This window comes from Penicillium alfredii (genome assembly GCF_028826965.1).
Source record: "Penicillium alfredii strain IBT 34128 chromosome Unknown utg000004l_segment0_segment0, whole genome shotgun sequence".
Taxonomy (NCBI): Eukaryota; Fungi; Ascomycota; class Eurotiomycetes; order Eurotiales; family Aspergillaceae; genus Penicillium; species Penicillium alfredii.
Window position 1 is genome coordinate 1,001,329 of NW_026622701.1, and position 23,638 is coordinate 1,024,966.

General features: G+C 53.8%; 12 protein-coding genes across 12 annotated transcripts; 3 read left to right on the forward strand and 9 right to left on the reverse strand.

Moving 5' to 3' along the window:
* Positions 1-496: 496 nt before the first annotated feature.
* Positions 497-2,782, reverse strand: NUU61_002021 (putative protein kinase; the record flags this gene model as incomplete). Its single annotated transcript, XM_056652603.1, has 4 exons — positions 497-683; positions 749-1,087; positions 1,150-2,276; positions 2,321-2,782. The coding sequence occupies 4 exons, from the start codon at positions 2,780-2,782 to the stop codon at positions 497-499; spliced, it is 2,115 nt and encodes a 704-aa protein (XP_056513670.1).
* A 93-nt stretch (positions 2,783-2,875) lies between these two features.
* NUU61_002022 (uncharacterized protein) lies at positions 2,876-3,457 on the reverse strand (the record flags this gene model as incomplete). Its single annotated transcript, XM_056652604.1, has 1 exon — positions 2,876-3,457. The coding sequence occupies one exon, from the start codon at positions 3,455-3,457 to the stop codon at positions 2,876-2,878; it is 582 nt and encodes a 193-aa protein (XP_056513671.1).
* Positions 3,458-3,487: 30 nt separating this feature from the next.
* Positions 3,488-3,691, forward strand: NUU61_002023 (uncharacterized protein; the record flags this gene model as incomplete). The annotated part of the gene is made up of 1 exon (XM_056652605.1): positions 3,488-3,691. The coding sequence occupies one exon, from the start codon at positions 3,488-3,490 to the stop codon at positions 3,689-3,691; it is 204 nt and encodes a 67-aa protein (XP_056513672.1).
* Positions 3,692-5,770: 2,079 nt separating this feature from the next.
* Positions 5,771-9,093, reverse strand: NUU61_002024 (uncharacterized protein; the record flags this gene model as incomplete). The annotated part of the gene is made up of 2 exons (XM_056652606.1): positions 5,771-5,784; positions 5,823-9,093. 2 exons carry the CDS (start codon positions 9,091-9,093, stop codon positions 5,771-5,773), a joined length of 3,285 nt encoding a protein of 1,094 aa, XP_056513673.1.
* A 1,593-nt stretch (positions 9,094-10,686) lies between these two features.
* NUU61_002025 (GTP cyclohydrolase I) lies at positions 10,687-11,876 on the reverse strand (the record flags this gene model as incomplete). Its single annotated transcript, XM_056652607.1, has 4 exons — positions 10,687-10,989; positions 11,046-11,350; positions 11,410-11,549; positions 11,638-11,876. The coding sequence occupies 4 exons, from the start codon at positions 11,874-11,876 to the stop codon at positions 10,687-10,689; spliced, it is 987 nt and encodes a 328-aa protein (XP_056513674.1).
* A 443-nt stretch (positions 11,877-12,319) lies between these two features.
* On the reverse strand, positions 12,320-12,850 carry NUU61_002026 (uncharacterized protein; the record flags this gene model as incomplete). Its single annotated transcript, XM_056652608.1, has 1 exon — positions 12,320-12,850. One exon carries the CDS (start codon positions 12,848-12,850, stop codon positions 12,320-12,322), a length of 531 nt encoding a protein of 176 aa, XP_056513675.1.
* Positions 12,851-14,004: 1,154 nt separating this feature from the next.
* Positions 14,005-16,312, reverse strand: NUU61_002027 (glutamate--tRNA ligase GUS1; the record flags this gene model as incomplete). The annotated part of the gene is made up of 4 exons (XM_056652609.1): positions 14,005-15,409; positions 15,463-15,549; positions 15,604-15,989; positions 16,052-16,312. 4 exons carry the CDS (start codon positions 16,310-16,312, stop codon positions 14,005-14,007), a joined length of 2,139 nt encoding a protein of 712 aa, XP_056513676.1.
* A 161-nt stretch (positions 16,313-16,473) lies between these two features.
* Positions 16,474-17,512, forward strand: NUU61_002028 (mitochondrial 54S ribosomal protein uL1m; the record flags this gene model as incomplete). The annotated part of the gene is made up of 3 exons (XM_056652610.1): positions 16,474-16,724; positions 16,797-17,361; positions 17,420-17,512. 3 exons carry the CDS (start codon positions 16,474-16,476, stop codon positions 17,510-17,512), a joined length of 909 nt encoding a protein of 302 aa, XP_056513677.1.
* Positions 17,513-17,680: 168 nt separating this feature from the next.
* On the reverse strand, positions 17,681-18,613 carry NUU61_002029 (COG2 family protein; the record flags this gene model as incomplete). Its single annotated transcript, XM_056652611.1, has 2 exons — positions 17,681-18,550; positions 18,599-18,613. The coding sequence occupies 2 exons, from the start codon at positions 18,611-18,613 to the stop codon at positions 17,681-17,683; spliced, it is 885 nt and encodes a 294-aa protein (XP_056513678.1).
* A 322-nt stretch (positions 18,614-18,935) lies between these two features.
* On the forward strand, positions 18,936-20,195 carry NUU61_002030 (uncharacterized protein; the record flags this gene model as incomplete). Its single annotated transcript, XM_056652612.1, has 1 exon — positions 18,936-20,195. One exon carries the CDS (start codon positions 18,936-18,938, stop codon positions 20,193-20,195), a length of 1,260 nt encoding a protein of 419 aa, XP_056513679.1.
* A 288-nt stretch (positions 20,196-20,483) lies between these two features.
* On the reverse strand, positions 20,484-21,701 carry NUU61_002031 (Mrp/NBP35 family ATP-binding protein; the record flags this gene model as incomplete). Its single annotated transcript, XM_056652613.1, has 3 exons — positions 20,484-21,110; positions 21,152-21,496; positions 21,669-21,701. 3 exons carry the CDS (start codon positions 21,699-21,701, stop codon positions 20,484-20,486), a joined length of 1,005 nt encoding a protein of 334 aa, XP_056513680.1.
* A 305-nt stretch (positions 21,702-22,006) lies between these two features.
* NUU61_002032 (protein phosphatase regulator SHP1) lies at positions 22,007-23,323 on the reverse strand (the record flags this gene model as incomplete). Its single annotated transcript, XM_056652614.1, has 4 exons — positions 22,007-22,441; positions 22,480-22,729; positions 22,790-23,184; positions 23,249-23,323. 4 exons carry the CDS (start codon positions 23,321-23,323, stop codon positions 22,007-22,009), a joined length of 1,155 nt encoding a protein of 384 aa, XP_056513681.1.
* Positions 23,324-23,638: the final 315 nt, after the last annotated feature.

Consider the following 23,638-nt stretch of genomic DNA (forward strand, 5'->3'; position numbering starts at 1 on the left):
GACGAGACATTTCCCTTTCTTCTGAATTGCTTTATGGTAGGGTACGTCATGAATAGTCCTATCCAAATCCAAGCATGCAAATGAAGAAAATTCCTATGAGCTCTCTGGTAATCCGAGGTCCCAACCGCCTTCGTCTCTACCAGGGCTGGTCGGGCGTGTGGTTAACTGGCAAAGTCTGAGTGTCTGGCAACACATCACCAGTGCGTTGAATGGCAAGTCACAAACAGGACTGACATTGGCGTTTTAGTAGAGAGAGCCCCCCCCCCTCCCCTGGACGCAAATCCACTTAGTTCCTTGCCTTGACCCCGAGGGCGACCATTCTACGCTGGGCTTCAGCAACTTGGAACATAATTTTTACTTGTACACTCAATGGCATATGTGACAAAGCTATCCCACAATAAACTCACAGTGAATTCCCATCTCTCCATGCAAGCCATCCCATACCCAATGCAGTACACAAACAGAATATCCAAAACATGTCATGTCATTCCATCTCTCACGCCCCCAAGGCCTGTCCACTGGTCTCTTGCTTGGCTCGCTTCAAGTCTCGGTCACCAGCCGGCGCCGGTGCCTCAGCCTTTCGCTTCTCCCGATCCCTCTGATTCTGGTATTCGACGCGGCGGGCCTCCTTACGGAGAGCCTTGGATTCGAACTCATGCCAGTCGCCTTGGATGTTCTCCAGTCTAGACGGGGAAAAGATATCAGCAAGTAGAACTTGATAGCAGAAGAGAAAAACGGTGATACATACTCTGTGGCCGCCTGAGGAGCTGGTTCCTCCGACACAAAGTAGGGATGTTGGAGGACATCCTCGGCACTCGGTCGCTTGGCGGGATCGTAATGGAAAACCTGCGAGATCAAGTCCAATGCAGCGGGCGTCAGGAGATCACGGTACTGATCTTCGAAGACGCGTTTCTTTCGTTCCGTCGGCCGCATCAGATGGAACCACGGCATTTCCACCAGGTCCGGCCACTCGCTGCGCGTGGGGGTACCCAAGCTATTGTACAGCTTGTCGAGTTGGCTGAGTTCGCCACCTTCGCCGGGGAAGACGGCCTTTTTGGTGAACATCTCCATGCAGACGCAGGCGGCACTCCAAACATCGACCGCGGGGCCATATCGGGTCTCCCCAAGAGGAGTTCAGGTGGTCGGTACCAGATGGTAATCACACGGTTGGTGTAGTCGAGCTGACGACTTTTGGAAAAGAACCGGGCGAGACCAAAATCGGCGAATTTCAATAATCCTCGGTTGCTGACGAGAATGTTGGCCGCCTTGATATCCCGATGAAGGACGCCGCGATGGTGGAGGTAGTACAATCCCTCAAACATCTGCTTGGCCAGGTCCTTCTTGTGGGCGAGGGTGAGGGAGAAACTGGGATGGTTGATGAGGCCGGTTAAATCATGAGAGAGGTATTCAAAAACCATGAAACACTCGTTGTCTTCGACCATGACTTCCAGTAGGCTCACCACATTATGATGCCGAAGATGTTGAAGCAACTTGATTTCTCGCACCGCCGTCACGGGGTACCCGTCTTTCTCTCCTTCCATCCGAATCTTTTTCAACGCCACTTTGCGCTGAGTGTAGACATGGATCGCCTTGAACACCTTGCCATACGTACCAGCACCAATCACAGACTCGTTGCCCGGTTTTCGATAGTAAACGGAATCGGCCTTGGCAAACTCCTCTGAAAGTATAGGGCGCTGTTTGGGACGGCTTAGGATCTTCTTCTGCTTCGGCGGCGGCTCTATCGGCCGTTCTGGCGAGGGCTCCCGGGGGAGTTCACGTCGGAAGTCTGGGCGTCGATCATCCTTGCGCCGATCACGACGTTGGTCGAACCGACGATCGTCTCTTCGGCCTCGCGGTTCGCGGAAGTCGCGGGAACCCCGGAAATCTCGGCGGTCGCCTCGATCTCGATTCCGTCCGCGGTCCCGATCACGACGATCAGACCGAGAATCGGGCTTGAATTGGGGCAGAGGCCCATTGGTCAGCCGGTTGCGTGGTGCCGGTGGTTCAGGTGCACGGGGAGGCGGTTGGCGGATTTGCATTCGTTGGGCAAGGTCAGGAACGGGCTTCGGAGAGGGCAAAGGCGTGGCCTTGGACTTGAGAGTAAAGCTGAATTTCCCGCTTTTGTTTGCAGGAGTAGCGGTATCAGATTCGCGACCTGGGGGTGGCATGGTCTGGGAATCTGCACCCTCCAAACCGCGGTTTGCCTGATCATCTTCTCTCTGGGGATCTCTGCTTGCTGCCCTGAAATAGTTCTCACTCTCGCCTCCCCAGGGTGACTGTTCGTCGCTTGCGGTCGGAGGATGAGATGGAGTATGTGAACCATGATTGTGCCCATGATAGGGACTGTGTTGTCCGCCGCGTCCGCGAGACCCAGACGCAGTCCACTGGAGGTTGCTAAAATGACCCCTTCCGCGATGTGAGGGCCCATTGTGATAAGGAGGGGGGCCAGATCCAGAGAACCGACGGCCAGGGCCTTGCTTTGGATGATTGCCTCGATATCCAGAATGGCCACCTCGTTGGGGAGGCCCGCCATAGTGAGACGGGGGGTAATTTGAAGGATCATCCCGTTCATCTTGGTTGGAATGATAATGGTAGGAAGAATGCGGTTGAGGCGATCCCTGGTAAGGGCTTGGTGTCCCGTTCCGAGGCGACATGGCGTATGGTCTGTTGTCAGGATACGGAATAGACGATCGTCGATGTGGCTTGCTATGGGAGTCGAAAGATCGCACGCCGTGGGATGGAAATTCATCTCGCAAGGCGCCAGATCTGTTTCGATCGTCATCGAAACGGTCGGAATCAAAACTTGGAATACGACGAAGTGGAGACGGAGATCGGGTGGACCCGTCCACGATGGACTGGATGGGTCGAGTCGAGTTCAAGGCTGAGTCCCGTCTTTGATCGTGGGGTGATGCAGATAGCCTCGAGTTGGCAGATCGCGCAGAGTGTCGGGATAAAGACCGGTATCGGGAGTCAACGTCGCTGTAGCCGTCGCCACTTGGGGTACGAGATCGTCGGTCAGGCGATGGATGAAATCCCCTACCTCGAACGGGTGATCTGGATCTTCCTCGACGTCCAATATCAGGGCGTGGGCCGCCTCGGCGGTCGCGCCCCCGTCGAGGGGATCTTCGTCGGGGAGCACCACGGCCGCGGCCACGTTTCTTGAACGAAGGACTTCTATCGCGTCTCTCTCCGTGCTGACCGTGCTTGGGGCGAGAATAGGAAAAAGGGGATCGGGGGCCACGTGGTGAGGGACTTCGGGTTCTTTGGCGTTTCGATGGAGGTGCAAATGGTGACTCGTCTCTCCGCGGGTGAGCCTCTCTATCCAAAGAGCCAGATGGGGGCACGTTCCAATCACCCGATGGCGAAGGGGGTCGGTTGTACTCTTTTCGTCGATTGCCACGAAACCCTGAGGAAGGACCGGGAGAGCCGCGTGGAGATCGATCCAGAGGGAAATCATCCGGGTGAGATGAATCAGGGCCTAAGCGGAATGCGCGTGAGGGTGGCGAGCGTGGGGGACGATTGGAATGGCGGTCGCTGGGCCGAGAATGGCGGCCTCGCTCACGATGCCGGCCCCTGCCACGATCACGATGAGAACCTCGACCTCTGCGCCTGTCCCTGTCACGGGGTTCGCGGTCGTGGTCAGCGCTCCACTGATCCCTCAACACCGGACTCCTACGAGATCCAGCCATGAAAAATCGCCAGCGGCATCTGGTTGAAACAAGGGAAAAGAGAAGTAAAGGTGACGAAGTCACTCGAGTCAAGAACTGCGAAACGAAGAAAGCGAAGTGGGTCGGTCATATCCGCGTTCTCTCCCAGACGAAACTCTTTCGGGTTGGACGGAATAGTGGTTTTTCCGAGGCCTGCAAAAGCATGAACTATACAAGTCAGCAAGGGGAGCCACATACGTACCATCTCCTATTCGATATTGATATAATTTACCTGTGGCCACTACTGGTGAAGCCATGTAGTTGATCACCTCGGTGCAAAGGCCGTGGCTCTACTTTTGTTGCAGCCGTTGGCATCCGATGGGTTAGCTTGCCTTTGCTCGATGCCAGGGCGTCTCTGGAGTGGGTTCGCTGATATTTGCTCCCCTCCAAAAAGACAGCCGGCTGCGTCACGTAATCCGGGAAAGGCTGCTGTGATGAGCCTGGTGCTTCTCCCGCTCTGGTTTGCCTCATTGGAACTTGGTCGCTTGCGTATGCCCCTTGTCCAGCGCATCATGGCTCCATGATGCTTTGTCCGGCAAATGGGTCTATCTACATATTGCATAGAGCCAAAAGGCCTCGAAAGAGCAAAATCGACGGTGGGAAGGCACCATCATGCGCCATAAGAGTAGGATCAGGGCAGAATAGTATACCCAACCCCGAAGGGCGACAGTGGGGTTGAACGTCGCCGTACCTCGACTGCAATAGTGTGTCGAGAGCGCCTGGTGGTGAGTGTAAAGCCGGCCGAGGGTAGATCCCGCAGTGGTAATCTGTTTTGCTTGACGGGAGCCTCCGTCCATCTAGCGGCGATTAGTCTCGCATGGTGTAGCTTCAGGAGTGTCCCTCATGGGCGGGCAGATTCTGCACGCTGAAGCTGGATGTGTCCAAAGTTTTACAGCAGGGAGACACAGAGCGAGGGCTATCTCGAGACAAGTACCAGCACCCGGGAGATTGGGCCGAAACGCCGACAAAAAAGACTCCCTTCTGCATGCAACATCGGTCTAAACCGATTCTCGGGATATCCAGATCCCCATCAATGCTTTGTTTTTCTTTCCCACCAACAAAGGACTGGTATCAGGGGGGTTGTTGATGGTGGGGATGCCCCAGCTGGCTGAAGACAGCCATCCCAGATCCCGAAGATCATGCGAAGACATGGGAAGCATACCGGGGGATAAAAACCAGGAATCAAAGAGTCGAAGCCCGATCGGAGATTGATAAAGCCAACCATGCGATCAAAGAAGAGCGGCCAAGGGTGGAGAGCCTGCGACCGTTCATCTCCCCCTCATCGTCTCAACCCAACATAAATGCCACAGGTCCCAGGGCATAACGGCCACATGATATACTAGAAAACAAGGAACACTTCATGATGCATTGCATATTGATGAAGCGGGGATCCCACGCCGGCCCTAAGGACTCGGGTCGGTCAAAGGGATTTGGCCGAGAATCGCTGTTTCAGGCCAATATGGCTTGTCCAGAATGAAAAACCGAAATAAATGTCTAGAACCCAGAGGATTGACAAACGAGTATGGCATCTGCGAATGTTTAGACGGGCATCGGGGTGAGGAATTCGGAAGATGCATTGATGTCATGTCGGGTTTGAGGTGGAAGGGGCTGGCTCACGTGTCTGACTACCACGTGATGCTGCTGCGTCTTAGGGTTAGCGCGGACGACTCTTATACATTGGGGGGATCAGTCGACATCAAATCTTTCATTTTTGTTTTAATCTTTTATCGTACATTGTGCCTCAGATCTCACTCAAATTTTACTTAAACATAACTCAAGTCCCCTTCAAATCTCATGCGCGCGCCTCTTACCGGGGGAACTTGAAACAGAAAAACAGAAAGAAAAAAAAAAAAAAAAAAAAAACAGAAACAGAAACAGACCGAAAGAACAAACGAACCACCTGGACTCACGCGTGGAAGCTAGGAGGGTTCCCAACAATCAACTTTGGGATTTCCTTCTCCCACTCCATCTCATCTCCGGCCACGGGGGCCTCAATTTCCTCCCAGCAAAGGAAGTCATCGGCACTGAGGCCGCGGCGGGTGAACTCGTCCCATATCAAATTCTCAATGGGAACCAACTCCCGAATAACACCAGGGTGAGAGCGGCTCACCTCACCGTCACCAATCGCCGCAGCCAGCGCAACACGGAGGTCCTCGAATGGCCACGGGCGGCAGCTGATCCGCTTCTCCTCCCGGAGATATCCCACCCACTTCGAATCAATCCCATGAGCGGACTGATCCGACTGGTCATCACCCTCACCACCCTGGTAGTATGCCATAAGCGACAGTACTTCCTGGTGGGTCTTGGGCCCTTCACCGCACAGGAACTTCTTCAGTGAAGCCATGCTGCGGGTGGCCAGCACAAGCCGAAGCAGAAGCCCCTCATCGTAGCTGGGGTGCATGTCCCCGAAGATCTCCGCGACGTATCCCATGAAGTCGCACGCCAGGCGGATGTCCTTGTCGGGCCACAGGTCTTTGTGGCGGACCATCCACAGCCGCATAGGATTGTCCGGGTACTGCATGAGAGTCCCCATCTTCAGAATCACCTGCACTGTCCTCTGGGGCCACGGGAAATCCGGTGTGCTGATCAGCTTGAAAATGCCAATGGCCGTCTTTGAGTGCTTGTGGATTCTCTTGATCCACACAGGTCTTGGCACGTAGAACGTGTGCAACTTCACACCGTGGAGATCTGAGCTTGTCCCAAAGCCAGTGAGCAAAGTCCAGCTCATGCACTGGTTCCACATGTAGGGGAACGCTCGTGTAACCGGAGAAAATGCACTCTCAGTGCGCTTGGCTGCAGTGCTCATGTGTTTGAAGACCAACACGCGATATGCTTTGTTGACATTTGCAAGAGATTCGATGGTCGCATTGACATCAATTAAAAGAATATCAATGATCTCAAACATCAGATCCGGCTGGCTTTCCAGAGCTTTGCCCAGGCTGAACTTTGCTTTTGAGTTCTTCCGCGCGGCCGCCCTCAGAGAAAGATGATAGCAGGGAGAAAGACTCAAAAATCGTAGCCTCTCAATCTCCATCTCCTCGGTGGTCAAAGACTCTGGCTGAGGGGTGAGAAATGGATCAATTTCCTTTTTGACAGGCTGAGAGTCCCGACGAGGAAGATCTTCAACAGGTAGAACTGTCTGGGGTTCGGGCAATGATGCAAGAAACCGTTCCAATACATCAGATCTCTCAGGCTTCGATGTGGAGTATTTGCATGATCTTGGTTCAGAAGACCCAACAGACGAGCCTTGATCCAGTGCTGAAACTTCCTGCTGAACAGCGGTCACCTCGGGTGTAGGGGGAAGAGCCACTAGCAGCTGTCTAGCTTCAATCTGATCAGAAGCTGATAGGTCATGAAGACCCGATGCTGGAGGCTGTTTGATGGGAGCTCCTTTCGATGGTTGCAGAGCATGATTCGCCGGCGTCGAAAAGGTATGGATGGTCAGTGTCACAGAAGATTCCCCAACCCGAGTGCATGGCGACCGTTCCGGGTTTTCACTCATTTGATGGATTTGTCCTTCTTGTGGATCATTGGGAGGTTCCGAGATCACCGATGTGCCCTGTTGATTGTCATCCTGTTTCCTACAGGTGGAAAGCGCCATCTTTGCGGCGATAGCCTCATTCTGAGATCCATTGTCTGCGGTGGAGATGGGAAGGGTTTCATGACCCTGGGTCGTAATGGTGTCTTCATTCTTAGAACCTTTGTTTCCACTGTGAATGAAAAGTGACCCATGACTCTTATGAGGCGCCGGCACAGTAGATTTCGGGGTATTGGGAATGGAAGAGTGCTGGGTATTCCCCGTGAGGTTTTCCTTCGCCCGAGGAGTCACAGGAGACGAATCGCAGGATCCATCGAGACCAAACGCCTGATCATCACTGTCTATCTCGTACTCGAAATCGAAATCTGGAGAATCGTCTGCATCCTCAACATAAGTCATCTGAAGAGGCATATCCCCCGATTCATCGTAAACGTGATTGTAGGGACTTTTTGGCGACTCATTCGAGACTTGCGTGTAAAAGTTTTGCGGGTCCTCATTCGAAACCTGAACAGAGGGATCTTGCATCTCCTGCTCCTCCTCCGAGTCGGGATCATCAGGGCTTCGCAGCCTTGAAAGCAAGGTTTCCAGATAGGTCGGTGGGGAAGGACGCAATAGAGGAGCCCCATGCAAGCGCTCCAATTCATCAAGCAGCGAGCAGAGCTCCTGATGAGATTCCTCCAGGCTCGGACGCGGCGAACGGAGATACTCAGGATGGGGAGTGTTGGGAGGAGGAAGCCAGCCGCAGGTGGGGAGAAGGCGTTGGACATTGAGGGGAATAGGTGGAGCAATGCAGTCGCTATTCAAAATCGGTTGTGGGTGAGCTTTATACTCGTCCTGCAGTTCATCGTCGATGCGTCGACGAGGAAGAGGAGCAATGTAGCCGTTGAAGCTGGCCGGCTGAATGGCATAGGGGAAAACTCCATACCGAGAAACCGACATCAGAGAGGGGATGCGCTGCCGCGTGAGAATGCCCTGGGGAGTCACCTGCTTCTGCTGGGAACCAGGGCCTCTCATGGGCTGAAGGTCGCTAATTTGGACACCGGCGATGAGCTGCTGTCGGACGAGCCATGCTTGAAGTCCCTGGTCGGGAGTCACCAACTCAGTAGTGACTTCATCCTCATCTTCAGCGGAATCTTCTTCTTCAGCCGGGTCTGGGTAAACAACATCATTTTCACCAGGCAATTTCAGATTGGCCAGATTCGGATCATCCAGATCAAGATTTTCCAGGAACTCGGCCACTCGGTCAGGGGACGGTGGCCGCAGGCGACGCCATGGGGGCTCAAAATTATACATGCTGCTCCAGGGTGGCGGGTTAGCCCGGATTTCAGTGCTGACTCGAGCATTGTAGGCTGTCAGAACAGCTTGGAGTGATTGACGGATGGAAAATGGCTCTTCAGCAAATGCTTCATCGAGGTCAGACTTTTCATCGTCTAGGTTGGAGATTTCATTGTCTGGGTTGGAGACTTCAAGTTCTTGGTTGAATGCTTCAATGTCTTGGTTGAACACTTGATCGTTCAGGTTGAACTCTTCATCGAAGTTGGACAGTGCATCTTCTGGATTGTACCCTTCATCATCCGGGTGATACCCATAAAGGTATGGGTTGAGCCCTTCATCGGCCGACTCAGGCCAGTCATCGGTCGGGTAATCAAAGTCACCTTGCTCAGGATCTTCAGCGTCATTGTTCACGCCGAGCACTTGATTGTTCTGATTGGACAACTCTTCATCGAGGTTGAAGTCGCTGTCCAGATTGAACTGATCCTGCAAGCTGAACGGGGTGCCCAGGCTAAATACTTCATCTTGCTGGATGAAGCGATCAAGCTCGGGTGGATCATGTCCCTGCCGGGCCATGGTGCTGGTTCAGAACTGGTAGCGTGGCCAGCACAGTTGGGGGACAAAGCTAGGGAGCACAAGTGGAAGCACAGTTAGGTTGAAAGAGATCTAGACAAACATTATCCCATCAGCTTTGTTGTTGCAGAGACAACCCTAGGATATACCCCGGGTCGGTTTTGGAATCAGTATAGACGCGTCTCCACGGCGTTCGATAGAACAAAAACAGACACAAACAGTGCAAGAAACGGGGGACACAACCAAAGCCGAGAGACTTACTGAGAACAGAAAAAAGAGGCCGTCGAGATGACGAGGTTGATGGAAGAAAAGAAGATTGTGGGATGGATGAAAAGAAGAAAGAGGTTGTGGGAGGGAAAGAATAAATAGGAGGTCGGGGGGAGGGGAAAACTGAATCGATCAGGCGTCAATAAGTGAGTGCTGTTGCCTATTCAATAGAGTCTTTCTTATTGAGGTCTATTGTGGCCTCGCTTAGATGTTTCTAGGGTTGTTCATGCATTGCTAACTTGGGATATGGGAGGGCAACTGACGGGGAAGTGACGGGAAAGTAACGGGTGATGGCCATCGTTCATTTATATTGGTGTCCAAGTCACCCTCCAATGTCTAGAAATGATATACTGCAAAGATATAGAGTGGTGGACCGGACTGCATAAAATAGGCTCATGGGAGAACGGGGCTGGCGGGGTATGTTTAAGACGTCGACGCATCATAAAAGCCGGGGTAATGGGCGAATTACGGGGTTGCGGAGTGGTCCTGAAGAACAAGGCTGTGATAGAAAGTAACGGGGAAGAGACGGGAACCATGGTAGGCGACAATATCCCTAAACGGTTAGGCAAAAGGTGCAACAGGGAGTGATGGGCTCTTCTAAATAATACTGACCGCCAGACGACCAAAAGAAAATGAGCGGGAGTCATGTTGGGTTGTCGAAGCTGCCCATAAAAGGTGAGCATGGGGTGTGCAATCATCCAGCCTATGATTGTCTGTATGGAGTTCAGCACGCTGCATCGAACTTTCTAGGGTGTCAAGAACAAAGAATGGGACAGCAGTGTACATGGCATTTTTTTTTAGCGTAGGAAACATATACAGAGTGTGGATAGAAAACCCCAATATCCAAATGGCAAAGGAGTATAGTATGAAAAGAGTTCAAGTGTTGAAACAACCTTGCCAACACCAAGATATTTCGAGTCTTCAGAGGCTCCAAATGAGACTGGCAAGCAAAGGACCCCGGGAGGGGTGTTAGTCTAAAGCATCATGAAAAAAAAAAAGAAGAAGATATCATCTTCCACAGATCGTGACAGATCAGGCCGGTGTAAGCGAATATCTGGGTCATGAACCGCTCTGAAGATAGCAGGTCAGAAAATAAGATGGCAAAGCGTTGGGCTGCCACGGCTAAGAAATGGCGTGGTGCCCAGGCCGATATTGTCCAAGTATATGCAAGAGAAGCGAAAGGATGTGGGCACAACAAGAAAGACACTAAATCCATGCTAGAGCTCGAGAGGCTCAAGAGATAAGCCACCCGAAACCTGTTGAAAGGTCATCGCCGGAACTCCAAACTCGTAACTGAAAACTCATGGGGTCGAAATCAAGGTGCACTGATCATCTCCGGTTCAAAAGGGTCAAGAACTCTTCCCGGGTTTTGGCACTCGAGCGCATGCATCCCAGCATACAGCTGGTGGTCGTGGTACTGCTGACCTTCTGCACACCTCGCATAACCATGCACAGATGCGCGGACTCCATGACAACACCAACACCGCGAGGCTTGAGGACCTCGGAGATCGCCAGGGCAACCTGCTTGGTCAGACGCTCCTGAACCTGGAGTCTGCGGGAGAACATCTCGGCCAGACGAGCCAATTTCGATAGACCAAGTACTCGGCGATCCGGGATGTAGCCGATATGCATCTGCCCCACATGGTCAGAATGATTTGATGACAAATGTACGATGCAGCGACCCTTACCTTTCCGCTAAAGGGCACCATGTGATGTTCACAGAGGGAGAAAACGTCAATATCCTTGACAATCACCAATTCGTCGTGGTCCTCGTGGAAGACTGCCCCATTCACCAAGTCCCGGACGTTCTCCTCGTAGCCCTTGGTGAAGTAAAGCATGGCCTTGGCATATCTCTCGGGGGTCTCGCGAAGACCCTCTCGTTCCGGATCCTCGCCGACACATTCCAGAATCGTCCGTACGGCGCCTGCCAGCTTCTGGACCCGTTCCTCGGTCTCCTCGGGTGACGATTCTAACCGCTGTCTGGTTCCGGGGCCTGGGTGGCAACTTCGGTTTAGAAAATGAAGGAAAGAGGAATCATGCTGGGAGTCTTACAAGGCCAACTGAGTCCGTCAAAGTCGATCGGAGGGTTCAACGTGTAGGGACTGGCGGGGCGGCTCACGGTCGCGGGAGGGGTCAACGGGCCGCCTTCATCCCTGGGGTCGCGGGGCGGATCATTCAAAGTAGGCCGGCCACTGCGACAAAAATGTCAGGTCATCGGGTATAATACAAGAGAAAAGAAATTGCGGGGCATGTTGGATTCTGGACAGATGGGACACGTACCGCGCGGCCACTGGGCTGCGAACTGCGGGGGTTTCGCTGGTGTAATCACCGGCAGATTCCGTCACGGGGGCGTCGAACTCCACGGGAATGCGGGGCGCAAAAGAGGAGCGAATTGATGAATTGAGACTCTCGCGCTCACGGGCATCGCGAGCCCCCAAGGGCGCATGTAACGGAGAGCTGCCGTTCAGCATATGGGAGGGGATCGCCGACGGTTTCGGGGCGGGCGGGGAACCAGACATAGTGGAATAGGCACGGAGGCAGTGGAAGAGAACCCCCGTCCGAGCTGTAGATCTTCGGAGCTTCGGAGCTTCAGAAATGAGGTTCCAAAATCTCCTAAGGAGGGTAGAAGGGAAGCAAAGGGAAGGTGAACGTGGGGGATGTTTCCCGTAACTTTTTTTTGGGGCTAACGGCTTTTGACTAATTCGCCCGTCGGCCCCTCGCATGATCTCATAGTATTCAACGATTTATACCATTTATACTATTTTATATCATTGATACTATATCATTTGTACTCAAGTATTCAATTAATAATGATTATCCTCTGGTTCTGACATCGAATATATATATATTGCTCTAAATCATCCCCATATCCCTATCAACGCCACTATATATCCATGCAGATCCCTATGCGGAACCACGCTTCTCCACCCATTACTTTCTCTGATTCCACAACTCGTCTAGCTCATCGAGATCCACCGAGCTGTACATACTCGCGATAAAATTCCCGATGCACATCCTGCATCAGATACCGCATGAGCGACCTCTGCACCGCTTGAATGGCCATATCCTTATCAAGCGTATAGTGACCCAACAGATCACCCTGACACTCCTCGCCCTCACCCGCCCGACCGGGGAACCCCATCGCATCAGAGCAGGGAATGGTCACCACCTCATCAGTGGAATTGAAGTCATACCGGACCCAGTTGCCGAACGCATATTGCTCGTGCGAGAACCGGTCCGTGTAGTTGGAGCAGCCCGGGTACCGGATATCATGGATGCAGTCCTTCCATGCCTCGAACATCTCTTCGGTGCGCGGGGATTGCTGCGCAATAATGAACCCGGTGTTCAGCACGAGCTGGCCGTGCGAGTCGTAGCTGCGTGGGGCGTCGATCTCTCGTGCCATGGCGATGAACGTGTTGTGTTGGATTCCCCAGAGGTTCATCATCCACTCGATGGGGAGGTGTGGGTATGGGAAGACGGTGTCGCCGTCCATGAAGACCACGTATTTGTAGTTGCGCAGCTCGTCGCGGATCACGGGGACTTTGCTCCAGGTTTTGGGCTATTCGTTGGTGGTGGGCTGGGCGATTTTGTAGTCGTAGCCATGGATGCGAGCTGATGGATTCGTAGACAAGATAGGTTAGTTGGTCATTTAATGATTCACCCCGGGGAGTCAATGGTTGAGAAAGTTTTCACCATAGATGTAATGACCGAGTCGAGCCATCGTGTCGTAGGACATACTATCCAGATCCCCCAAATGGCGATCGAGGATCTTCCCCGGGCCATCAAGTGGACGAGTCTCTACATCAAGGATCAAAACATCTTTTCCTAATGGCTTGGTGAATCGCGGCTCCTCCTTCAGTGTAAACACCTGCCCGGTTGGAGTCTCGAATTGTTCAGCAGTAAGCGGATGCCGAGAGGAAGAGAATAGACTATTCAGAAGAGAGCTTTGCGAAGATGTCGCAGTGAGCGAGGGAGATGTGCGAGCCAAACTCAAATAGAAGAGAATCCACGAGACTAAGAATGCGGTGATGAAGAAGTAAATCCACCGCGCAGATAACAAGGAAGATGGGCCCTCGAGGCGGGGCAGAGCCATGGCATCTGCAGAGCCTCCCCCGAAATAATGGAATATTTCACAGCAAAAAGAGAACGAGATAACTGCCTCACATCCATGGATTGTACACGCGACTGCCATTAATATAGTTGTGGGGGGAGGGTAGATCCTTTGGCGCCATATTCTTAGTGACCTTGGCGGCCTTGGCTGCGCGAGCTAACCAACCGATCCCCGGCGTTAGGGCATGTGCTTGGGGGAATCGAGTCAGATCCGGGGGGTGTTTGGGGCTGGTGCAGGTCATATAGATTTAGCCCCCAAGAGCACACCAATGATCCCCTGACAAATCTGCATTTGGCCTTTCCCGGTGATACCCGACACTCTATCATTCCAGAGTTCTATTCTAGTTCTATCTTTGCGAACACGGACTGGCACATCTTAGGGTTTGGGGTCGGCCTAACACTGCTACAAATATGCCAACATCTCCAGAGACCAATTCATACTACACCAATATAGCATAAGCAACTATAGCACTTTGATTTTCTCTCTTCATCGAATTTTCTCCATTTCACACATCATTCATAATCACATGGCTCGGCTCATTTCGTCTTGCCCGTGGGGATGTTGAAGAAGATCGCCGGCGCACCGGGAGCATAGGCCCGGTCAAGGCGGTAGAAGCCCTTGCGCTCGAACTGGATAATATCGCCGTCCTTGAGCTCGGCGACGTTGCAGTCCGCCACGGCGTTCTCACGGAACTCGGTCTTGGGGTTCAGTACGTCTTCCAGAGCATCCTCCTCACTCAGAGAGTCTTTGTTCAGCAGATAGTCGAAGTCAACAAGCTCCACGGGAACAAGGTCTTGGCCCTCGTTGGACAGCCAAGTCACCTTCTTCTCGGTCTTCTTGAAGTCGCCCTCCAAGTGGAGCTCGAGCTCGAGGCCAGTCACGGTGCCCGAAGCATCGGTGGCAATCTTGCGTACGATGGCGTTGCCCCAGCCCATGAGGGTGATCTCCTCATCCTGCTTGAAGAGCTTGGCGTCCTCCTGCTCCAGTACCAACGAACCGCTAAAAGCGACCTTCTTCATACCAACCGCCGAGTTCTTGTTATGCTTGGGCTTCTCCTCGGTGTACGGGGTGGCCGGAGCGCCAGTCAACGTCGCCTTGACAATGCCCTTGTTGACAATCGCGGTGTGGCGGGGCGCAACAGGGTCAATGTACTTGCGGTTGGTGGCCCAGATGAGACTCCAGTCAAAGAGCGTGACAGCCTTGGACGGGCCCTGCTTCAAGATAAACTCGCGCAGCGCGGGGATCGTCATACCACGGCGGCGAATGCCCCGGATGGTGGGAAAGCGCGGGTCATCCCAGCCCCAGACGACGCCTTGGTCGACCAGCTTGGTCAATTTGCGCTTCGACAGCAGGGTCCGGATGAAGTTCATGCGAGCAAAGTCCCAGATCTGCACCGTACGCAGCTTGAGTGCATCAAGCATCCACTGGTACTGCGGGTTGCGGTCCCGGTACTCAATGGTTCGCAGCGCATGAGTGACACCTTCCATCGAGTCAACAAGGGGGCAGGCAAAGTCGTAGGTGGGATAGATCTTCCACTTTGTGTCTGTGCGGTGATGGGGCGCCGGGTTACAGCGGTAGATGACCGGATCACGAAGAGCCTTGTTCTTGTCGTCGACCGAGATCTTAGCACGAATACACCACCCCAGACCCTCGGGAGACCCGTTCTTCATCTCCTCCAGGTGCGCCAAGCACTGCTCGGGCGTGAGGTCGCGACGCTTGCTGGGCAAACCGTCCATTCTCTGGGCTGCCATGGTCTCCTTGTCTGTGTCATCGGCGTAGGCGTTTCCATCCTTGATCATCTGCACACAGTAGTCATACAACTCATCGAAGTAATCACTGGTGTAGGTCATCTTGTTGGGCTTGATGCCCATGAGAGCCAGGTCTTCCACAATCGAGTCCTGGAACTCCTCCTTCTCGTTCGAGGGATTGGTGTCATCGAACCTCAAGACAAGTCAGTATTGTCACAAGTCCATCATCTTAGTTAAGAGTCATACCGAAGAAGGAGCGTTCCGTTGTACTTCTCATGCGCAAAGTAGTCATTGAGGAGGGCAGCCTTGGCGTGGCCGATGTGGAGATAGCCGCTAGAAATAATCATCAGTCTTCGATCGCTGCAGAACACAACCGTTCAAACTTACGAGGGCTCAGGTGGGAACCGAGTCACAACACCGTTCTCCGTGTTTCGGAGTGCAATGTCATAGCTGGCACCCTCCTTGGACTTGGTAGCCTTCTTCTCCTTGGCAGCCGCGTTCAGAGACTCCACAGCGGAGGAGGCCCATGGACAGAGCTCCTCCAAGAATCGATACCAGCGGGTCAGATTAACCAGAGAGCCCCTTTTCAGCGCTGCAACAGCGACCCGGTTGCCACGGAGGGCACCCCAAAGAGCGATGTCTGCGGTGGAGAGCGAATATCCGACCACGAAAGACCGCAGTAAGAGGTGGGTATCAAGGCGCTGAAGCTGGGGATCAAGCGCCTTGAAGTCCAAGGTGTTGAAGGATTCCACCTGTGCAAGCCATTCGCCCTCCTATAGGAAAACTAAGGTATTAGACATTGAGTCACAAGCAATGATTTGGTGGGGTAACTCACCAACTTCGTGTCCTTGCTCGACAGAAACGGGAAGTGTGCACAGAGCTCTTGAATGGCTTTAGAAGTACCAAACACCGAATTGGAGCCAGTGGTAAGCTGGACGATGGCCTTCTCGCCCTCGTGGAGCAGGGCAGTGTCCTCGTGGTTGATCTTGATCACTGGGGTAGGACGGGCCTCATTGATCGAGGTTGCAATGAGCACCACGGGCAGCAGCGCAGCATGACTGCCACGCGTGGCCACGGTCAGTTCGAATTGAGTCATGATGCTCCGGTGGGCAGACGATGGAGGAGGGAAATTTTGCTGAGGGGCAGCCCGCAGCTCGTTCGTAGTTCGGCTGCATGTTTCTCCGGATCTCCGACAGCTCGGCAGAAAACAATTGCTGTTCCTCTCGGTGTCTCTACTCGATCGACATCCATTCTACCATGTCGTCTTACGGCTCGAGATTGCCTGCGGCGGCTCGCGGCATTCTTTCTCCATGTCGCATTCCAATCCGTGAGAGCTCAATTGCTCCGCTTGTCTCGACCTTCCAGCAAGTTCGAGGTCTCAAGACCAACTCGCGTGCAAAGGGTAAGGGAAAGGACAAGCCGGTCAAGCAAGATCGAAGAGGCCAAAAGGATTTTATTCAGAGGAATTTGAAGGATATGCAACAATTTGCTCTCTGCGATGCGATGCGGTATGTCTATCATGTGTGACCTTGCAGGCTCATGAGCTCGCTCGTTCATTACTGACTGCTCTCTTCCCACAGATACCTTCGAGCAGCCGAAGTCGGCCACGATCCCTCCAGAGTGAAGTACGAATTGCACGTTCGCCTGCGGTCGAAGAAGGACGGGCCGGTCATCCGCAACCTCATCCGATTCCCTAACGCGGTCCAGACGGAAGCCCGCATCTGCGTCATCTGTCCCCCAGGATCGAAACATGCAAAAGATTCTCTTGCTGCTGGAGCGGTCCTTGTGGGCGAGCAAGAAGTTTTCGATGCGGTCAAGGAGGGAAAGATTGAATTTGACCGTTGCCTTGCTCACCCGGACAGTCTGCCAGCACTGAACAAGGCTGCATTGGGACGCATTTTGGGTCCTCGGGGCTTGATGCCAAGCGTCAAGACTGGTACTGTGGTGGAAGACGTGGGAGCGCGAGTTGACATGCTGCGTGGCGGTACCGTGTATCGAGAGCGCGACGCCGTCATACGGCTTCCGATCGGGCAATTGGCATTTTCTCCGGAGCAGCTGCGTGACAACATGCGCACGACTATGGACCAGATCAAGAAGGATGCTGCTGCACTCAACCACCAGGTTATCAAGGAAATTTATGAAGTGGTAAGTTGTACTCGGTTCTCGCCTTTCAACGAAACCGCTCCTAATGCACTTTTTTCAGGTCCTGAGCTCGACAAATGGCCCCGGATTCTCTCTTAATGGGGAATTCCGAACTGAAACCTCCCCCGAAACCTCTGCCCTGACTGGCCTGTAAAATATTCGATTGCTTTTTTATATCCTCTGGCGTGTACAGATATTGTTTTTCTTTGGAAAGGACTTGGTGCATCATGATATCATTTCTGCTGAATAGAGAGTCCGGAGGACCTGAACGCCGACGCTATGCAGCTCCACTTCTATCCTGTTGAGATAAAGTGCAGTTTTTCTATACCTTGAGGTTCTTCAGTGCGGTGATGGCACTGACATCCTCTCCCATGAGATCGTAGAGGCGTAGTACCGCCATCGTCCTCGTGTCGCGTTTGGGGCCGGTTTGACTGGTCTGTTCTAGGGCAGTCTTCAGATCCAAGAGCACTGTGGACTTGATCTTTGCGACGCGCGGTTGCTGAGCGACCAAGAATGGGTGTCCTTCGCCCACCCGCGCGGCCAGCGAAGTTAGGTACACGAATTTCTGGGCGTGGCGTTCTAATCGCTTCAAGGACACGGCGGCTGCGCCATCTGCGAGCTCCTCGTCGTCACTGTCATCGCTCTCGCCGCCGAACAAGTCCGATTCGGTGTCGGATTCCTCGGGCGAGTCGGTCCCTTTGCGTGGAGACGACTGGTTTCCAATCATCAAGCGGTGCTCCAACTCTTCCACTCGATCTGCATAGTCCAAAAGATCCTTGCCGACATCGGTGTATGCTCGCAGCTGTCGTTTCTCATTCAAGAGCGCCTCCACCTCCTTACGCCGGGCTTCCACCTTGTCTCGGATTAAGTGAACATCTCGCTGGAAAGACAACAGGCCGACTTTCACTCCCTCGACCTTTTCCTCGCCGCCACGGAGCGAGCTACCCAGTGAAAGGAAGTCCTGGTAGTTCTCGTTGACCAGGTCCAATAGCTCCTTATTCAGCAATTGCTCCAGTCCACGTAGCTCCTGTCGTAGATCCTCGAGGCTCTGGTGACGGTTTGTTAAGGATGAGAGGAAATTGGCCGGATCGAAGTCGGGGACGAGGAATGAGGCCCGCGAAAGAGGTTTTGGGAATGGGAGGCCGGACGGATCATCGTCGAAGTCGGAGCCGGAGTCGTCAGAGTCGCCAAACTGCGGGGGATCAGTTGACGCATAGCCAAATCGAGGTAGAGATCATACACGCAAGCGATTCATGGTGTGACAAGTCTCACACGGAGGGGAGTGAATAGCAGCAGACTGGGAGAGAGTGAAACGTGGCGTGGATCTTGGCATGGGGCGCATCGACAGCAGCTCCGAGTCGGCTCCCCGTCTCCGCCTCTCTTTCTTTCGCGCTCTCTCCGTTTCTCCTCCATGGGCCTCTCAGATTCGCTCTGTTCGCTCAGACATTGCCAACTCACTCGGAGAATATGCACGGTGCATGCGAAGTGGATGCATCTTTCCTCGTGAGAGCTTACACCTGAGCGGGGTTTCCCTTTTGCCTGCGCCTGCATCTGGCAGCCTCCGATCCGGCGCAGAAATGGAGCCGGACACGCTGGACGCGCGGTGGGACGGCCATCGGCTGTCGTCTTCTTCATTTTCTCGACAAGGATGGCCGCGACTGTCGCCGTCTTACGCACCGCCCATGGGCACCGCGGGCCCGTCGCATCCTGCAAGTGCCCGGTACTCTGAATTTGCAATAGACGAGTCAGATCGAGTGTACCGTGCAACAGCCTTGCATCAAACCGATGAAGAACCCAGGTTACAGTCGCGAGCAGGCCAAGCTGGCAATCCTATCTCCGGCCCAGCATCGACCGCAGGCACGAAGCCGGTACTGGTGAGGGCGTACTCCGGCGCTGCCAAGGATACAACTAGGAAACCATCCACTATGTCTCCGCGCCGATTTTTCCCATTTATGGCATCAAGGAACTCGGCTCCGCCTCGTCCACCAGGCCCGCCGCTGCCATCTGATCAGGACTTCAGCATCGACAGTATACTGCAAGCTATTGAGCCCGACATCCGCGGCACGCTCGATTCTATCGCTGAGATCTGCGGACGCAGCAAGTTGAGTCTCGCCAATGAATATGGAAGCCACATCGCGCCTCTAGGAGAGATCCGTGCTCCGCCCGGTGGCCTGGTACCCGTCGAGGAGGCTAGTTCTAACGACGAACGACATGCCGATGAGGGAGTGGCAATATTTGATGATGCGACTAACCTCGTCGACTCGGGACAGAGTCCACATGCATTCCCTTTCTACCGATATCTAGAGTGCCTCGGGCAGACTGCGCCTCTGATGGAACGGAGTACTTTACCCGGCACCTCGGTGCAAGCACAACCGGGCTTTGCACGATCTGCTGCTCTGAACACCCAGCTTGAAACCGAGATAGAGATATCTTCGGATAGTCTACCGGTCACGCGAGACTTCACGTCGAGACCAAAGCAAAGTGGTCGTGACCTGCTGGCTGAGAACGCCGCTTCTAGTGATGATGACCACCCACCCCAAAACATAATAACCCCGGCCGTGGTGTCCGAGGTACATCTCGATGCGCAAGCCGATGATCGCAACGCAAGGACTGAATATCCCCTTCCACCCTCTTTGCACGACCCTGTTTCTCCCACAAGTCCAGAAGCATCCAGTGAACACAATATACCAGACGTTCTTCGCTCTCTCCTCGGATGGCTCAGATGGACAACCCGGTTTGCAGGGCCAGATTCCTACCCTGAATTGCAGTCTGCAGAGGGTCGACTGCGCGCGATGCTGGAGCATTCAGCTCGTGGGAGCCCGCTTCCAACAACGTGACTTGATTCAGCATGACTGAGTCTTGATGGACTATGTATTCTACCATGAGTCCAATGGTAATGATGACGATGTTATGCCTAATGAACTTCGGATTGGGTTTTGGGATTTATATCCATGATACTCGGCGTTATTGTGGTTCTCAAATGATATGTTGAATGCAACTCCCAGTTTAATAACAATATGATGATTTCCTTAAGACGCTGTTAAGATGCAATTGAAAACACAGCAGTATATCTGGATATCATTGCACCCACCTATTTAATGGAAGGAATCTAGTTTTCTGAACAGTTAAGATGGAGCACTCCCCTCCACGCCGGTGATAACCGTCTGAGCAAAGCCCTCAAAGCGCGAGTACGACAGGCAATCCTTGTACCGCTCCACGAGCAGCCTCTCGTCAGGTTCGGCCGGGGTATCCTGCGGGGTGTGATTTCGGGCATCTTCCTCCTTCTTCTCCTTCTCCTTCTCCTCCTCCTGGTCTTCATCATCACTATCACCAGACAACAATTTCCCCTCAACCAACTCCCCAAACTTGACATCAACCGGCACCCTCCCCAAAAACGGGATCCCCAGCTCCTGCGCCATAACTTGGCCACCACCACTCGAGAACAAATTGCTCACCTCGCCACAGCACGGACACGCATACCCCGACATATTCTCAATCACGCCCAGCACGGGGATACTCGTCTTGACACAGAAGTTAGCCTCCTTGCGCACGTCCGAGGTAGCCACAGCCTGCGGCGTGGTAACCAGCACCGCGCCCACAGTGCGGGGCAAGTTGCGCTGCACGGCATCGGCGCCATCCGTCGTCGACAGCGCCAGCAGCTGCTCGGCCAGCGCGATGTGCTCGTCGCTGGTCCCCGGTGGCGTGTCGATGAGCAGGTAGTCGGTGGGGCCCCAGAAGACGTCTGTGAGAAACTGGCGGATCATGGCGGTTTTTTGGGCCCGCGCCAGATGACGGCGTCACCGCGGTCGCGGAGGAGGAAGCCTAGGGACATGCAGCGCAGAGAGCCTCGCTGCTGTTGCTGCTGTTGCGGTGGTGATGTTGATTGTGGTGGTGATGGTGCCGAGAAATTGGGGTCAATTGTGGGTTGTTGCGTAGATTCGGCCCCATGTACGACGACGGGCAGCCAGCCTCCCGGTGCTTGGGTGATCTTTGCATCTTCGAGGCCGACAAGTCGCGGAATTGAGGGGCCGGTCAGGTCGATGTCGAGAATCCCGACGGATTTGCCTTGGAGGGAGAGCGCGAGCGCCAGCTGCAATGTGACAGATGATTTACCCACGCCGCCTTTGCCGGAAAGGACCTGCGATAGTTCAAGCTCATGTTAGCCATTGCTTGTAGAAATGCCGCGGTCCTTGATGAAGCTGGTCTTCCTCGTTATCGATAAGCCGTGAGGGGCAACTGGAGACTCGTTTTTTTCTGTCCGCTTTGCTTTTCTTCTCCTGCAAGCAATCCAAGTCTATGGAAGTACTCACCAGCACGATATTCTTGACCCCGGTTAGAGGCATGGTTGTAACAGTTAAAGACAGACAAGGAATTGACGACGAATGTCAAGAAAAAAGTGGGGAGTGCCGATGGTCGGATGCTTATCAATCCAGTGCCACCATCAGGCCCAGATGAATGCCGCAGACTACAGAAGATTCGGGAATTGTGGCACACGCAGAGCTTTCATGAGAAAGATACCCGGTCTAACCTTGCAAATATGAAGATGGTGTCCGGCCCTATCATGCGCCTAGTGAAAATCTAACCCCTCCGTCACTTTTGGAAGCCCGATGAGAAAGGAAAAAGACCCCGGAAATGCATGTAGATTTGTCTACTGCCATTTCTGCACAACGACACCTCCACGCTTGAATTCAGCAAGATCGCCGAGGACCGCCGCCTTGTCGTGAAGCTCTTTGCTGGGGAAGGTCGTCATCAGCACCCACGACCGGCCGACATTCCCAGGAGCGGCAGCGGCAACAAATCCGTAGACATCGCCGATGGTGGCCGTGGTGTTGAAGCGGGAAGTCAACCGCGTGCCATCGCCAAGGCGAACTTGTAGGGTGACGGTTGGTTGAGACTCGTCCACAGTAGGCTTGGGGGGCTCTGCTGCAGCCGCGCTGGGTGTGGCCGATGACGGTGTCTCGGTCGGGGTTCGCACGCCAGGCGTCGGGCTGCCGAGGCGTTGTCCGGCACCAGAAAATGGCTTGTACTTGGGCTTGGGCTTCACGTATTTTTCCTCGTGTTGCTTGAGCTCCACATCAACCTCCTGTCCCGGTTCAACATTCATAATCGCGAGCGGAGCACGGCCCTGGCGAATTCCTCCAAGATCTCGGCATTACGGGGGTCATCTGATCGGTACAGATTGCCGTCATCCACGGAGAAGCCATCGGCCCAGAAGTGGAGGGTCCGCTGGACACGTTGTGGGCGCGACGGTGCAGGTATGGTAGGGTCTTGGATCACCTGGCTCGGGGCATCGTCGCCCCCCAAGGTGCGGGCAGTCCCCGTGAAGTGCGATGGTCGCGGCTCCGAATCATCTGATGGCGGAGGCTGTGCTCTATTCACAGAAGTATGAGTATTAATGGGCCTCTTTCTTCGCAGGTGGCCAAAGACTTACCGGCGAGCCTTCTCAAGGATCTTCTTCTTGAGGTCATCGGGGTTTTGCACTGCCAGGCCTGACTTCTCACCGCCTGCAAAGAAATCCTGGTCCACTGAGCCATCATCATCTGAGGAATCCCCACCATCTCCCGATGCAAAATCTCCCAATGTCGCAAACTTCTTCTTGGGTGCTGCGCGTCGGGCGGATGACGATGACTCCGGCGCGGCGGACGCCGAAGGTGCGGCGCCTCCACCCAGTGATCTGCCTCCTGCAGGGGTTCCTGATGCTCCTTCAGCACCCAAAGGGCGTCCTCCGCCAGTGTTCATGTCCTGCAGGGCTTCGTCCTGCTCTGCAAAGAATTCGGTCACGGCTGCTTCCATATCCCACCCATTGGCAGCAAGATACTCTTGGGCCTGGACAAAACGATGCCGGATCAGCAAAAAGCTTCATCTACAGGTGACAGGAAAAGGTTCTTACCTCTGCAGGCCGAGTGCCGGTCATGGCGCAGAACTGAGACACGACCTCGTCGTTCTCGGCGGGGTTGTGATCCATGTTGTGAGCTCGGCAGAGGGGTTTGGCTGAGCGGGTATATGTGATAGACAGAACTAGCAGTTCTGGAGGTAATTTAAAAGGGTATCTCAAGGTAGATGGCACTGAAGAAGTTGTTGATAGCGAGAGTCAACAGAGCTGAGTTACAGAACACCGGAGATACGTCACTCACAATTGGTCAGCCGGACCAGGGGATCTTCCGCCCCGCTTCTCCGATCTTCGATTTCTTCTGCCCATTTGCTTGTCATCTTTGATCTATGCTTCTTTTTAGCAGAATAAAATCCAAGATTCACAGCGTTCTATATTTGGCCAATGTTC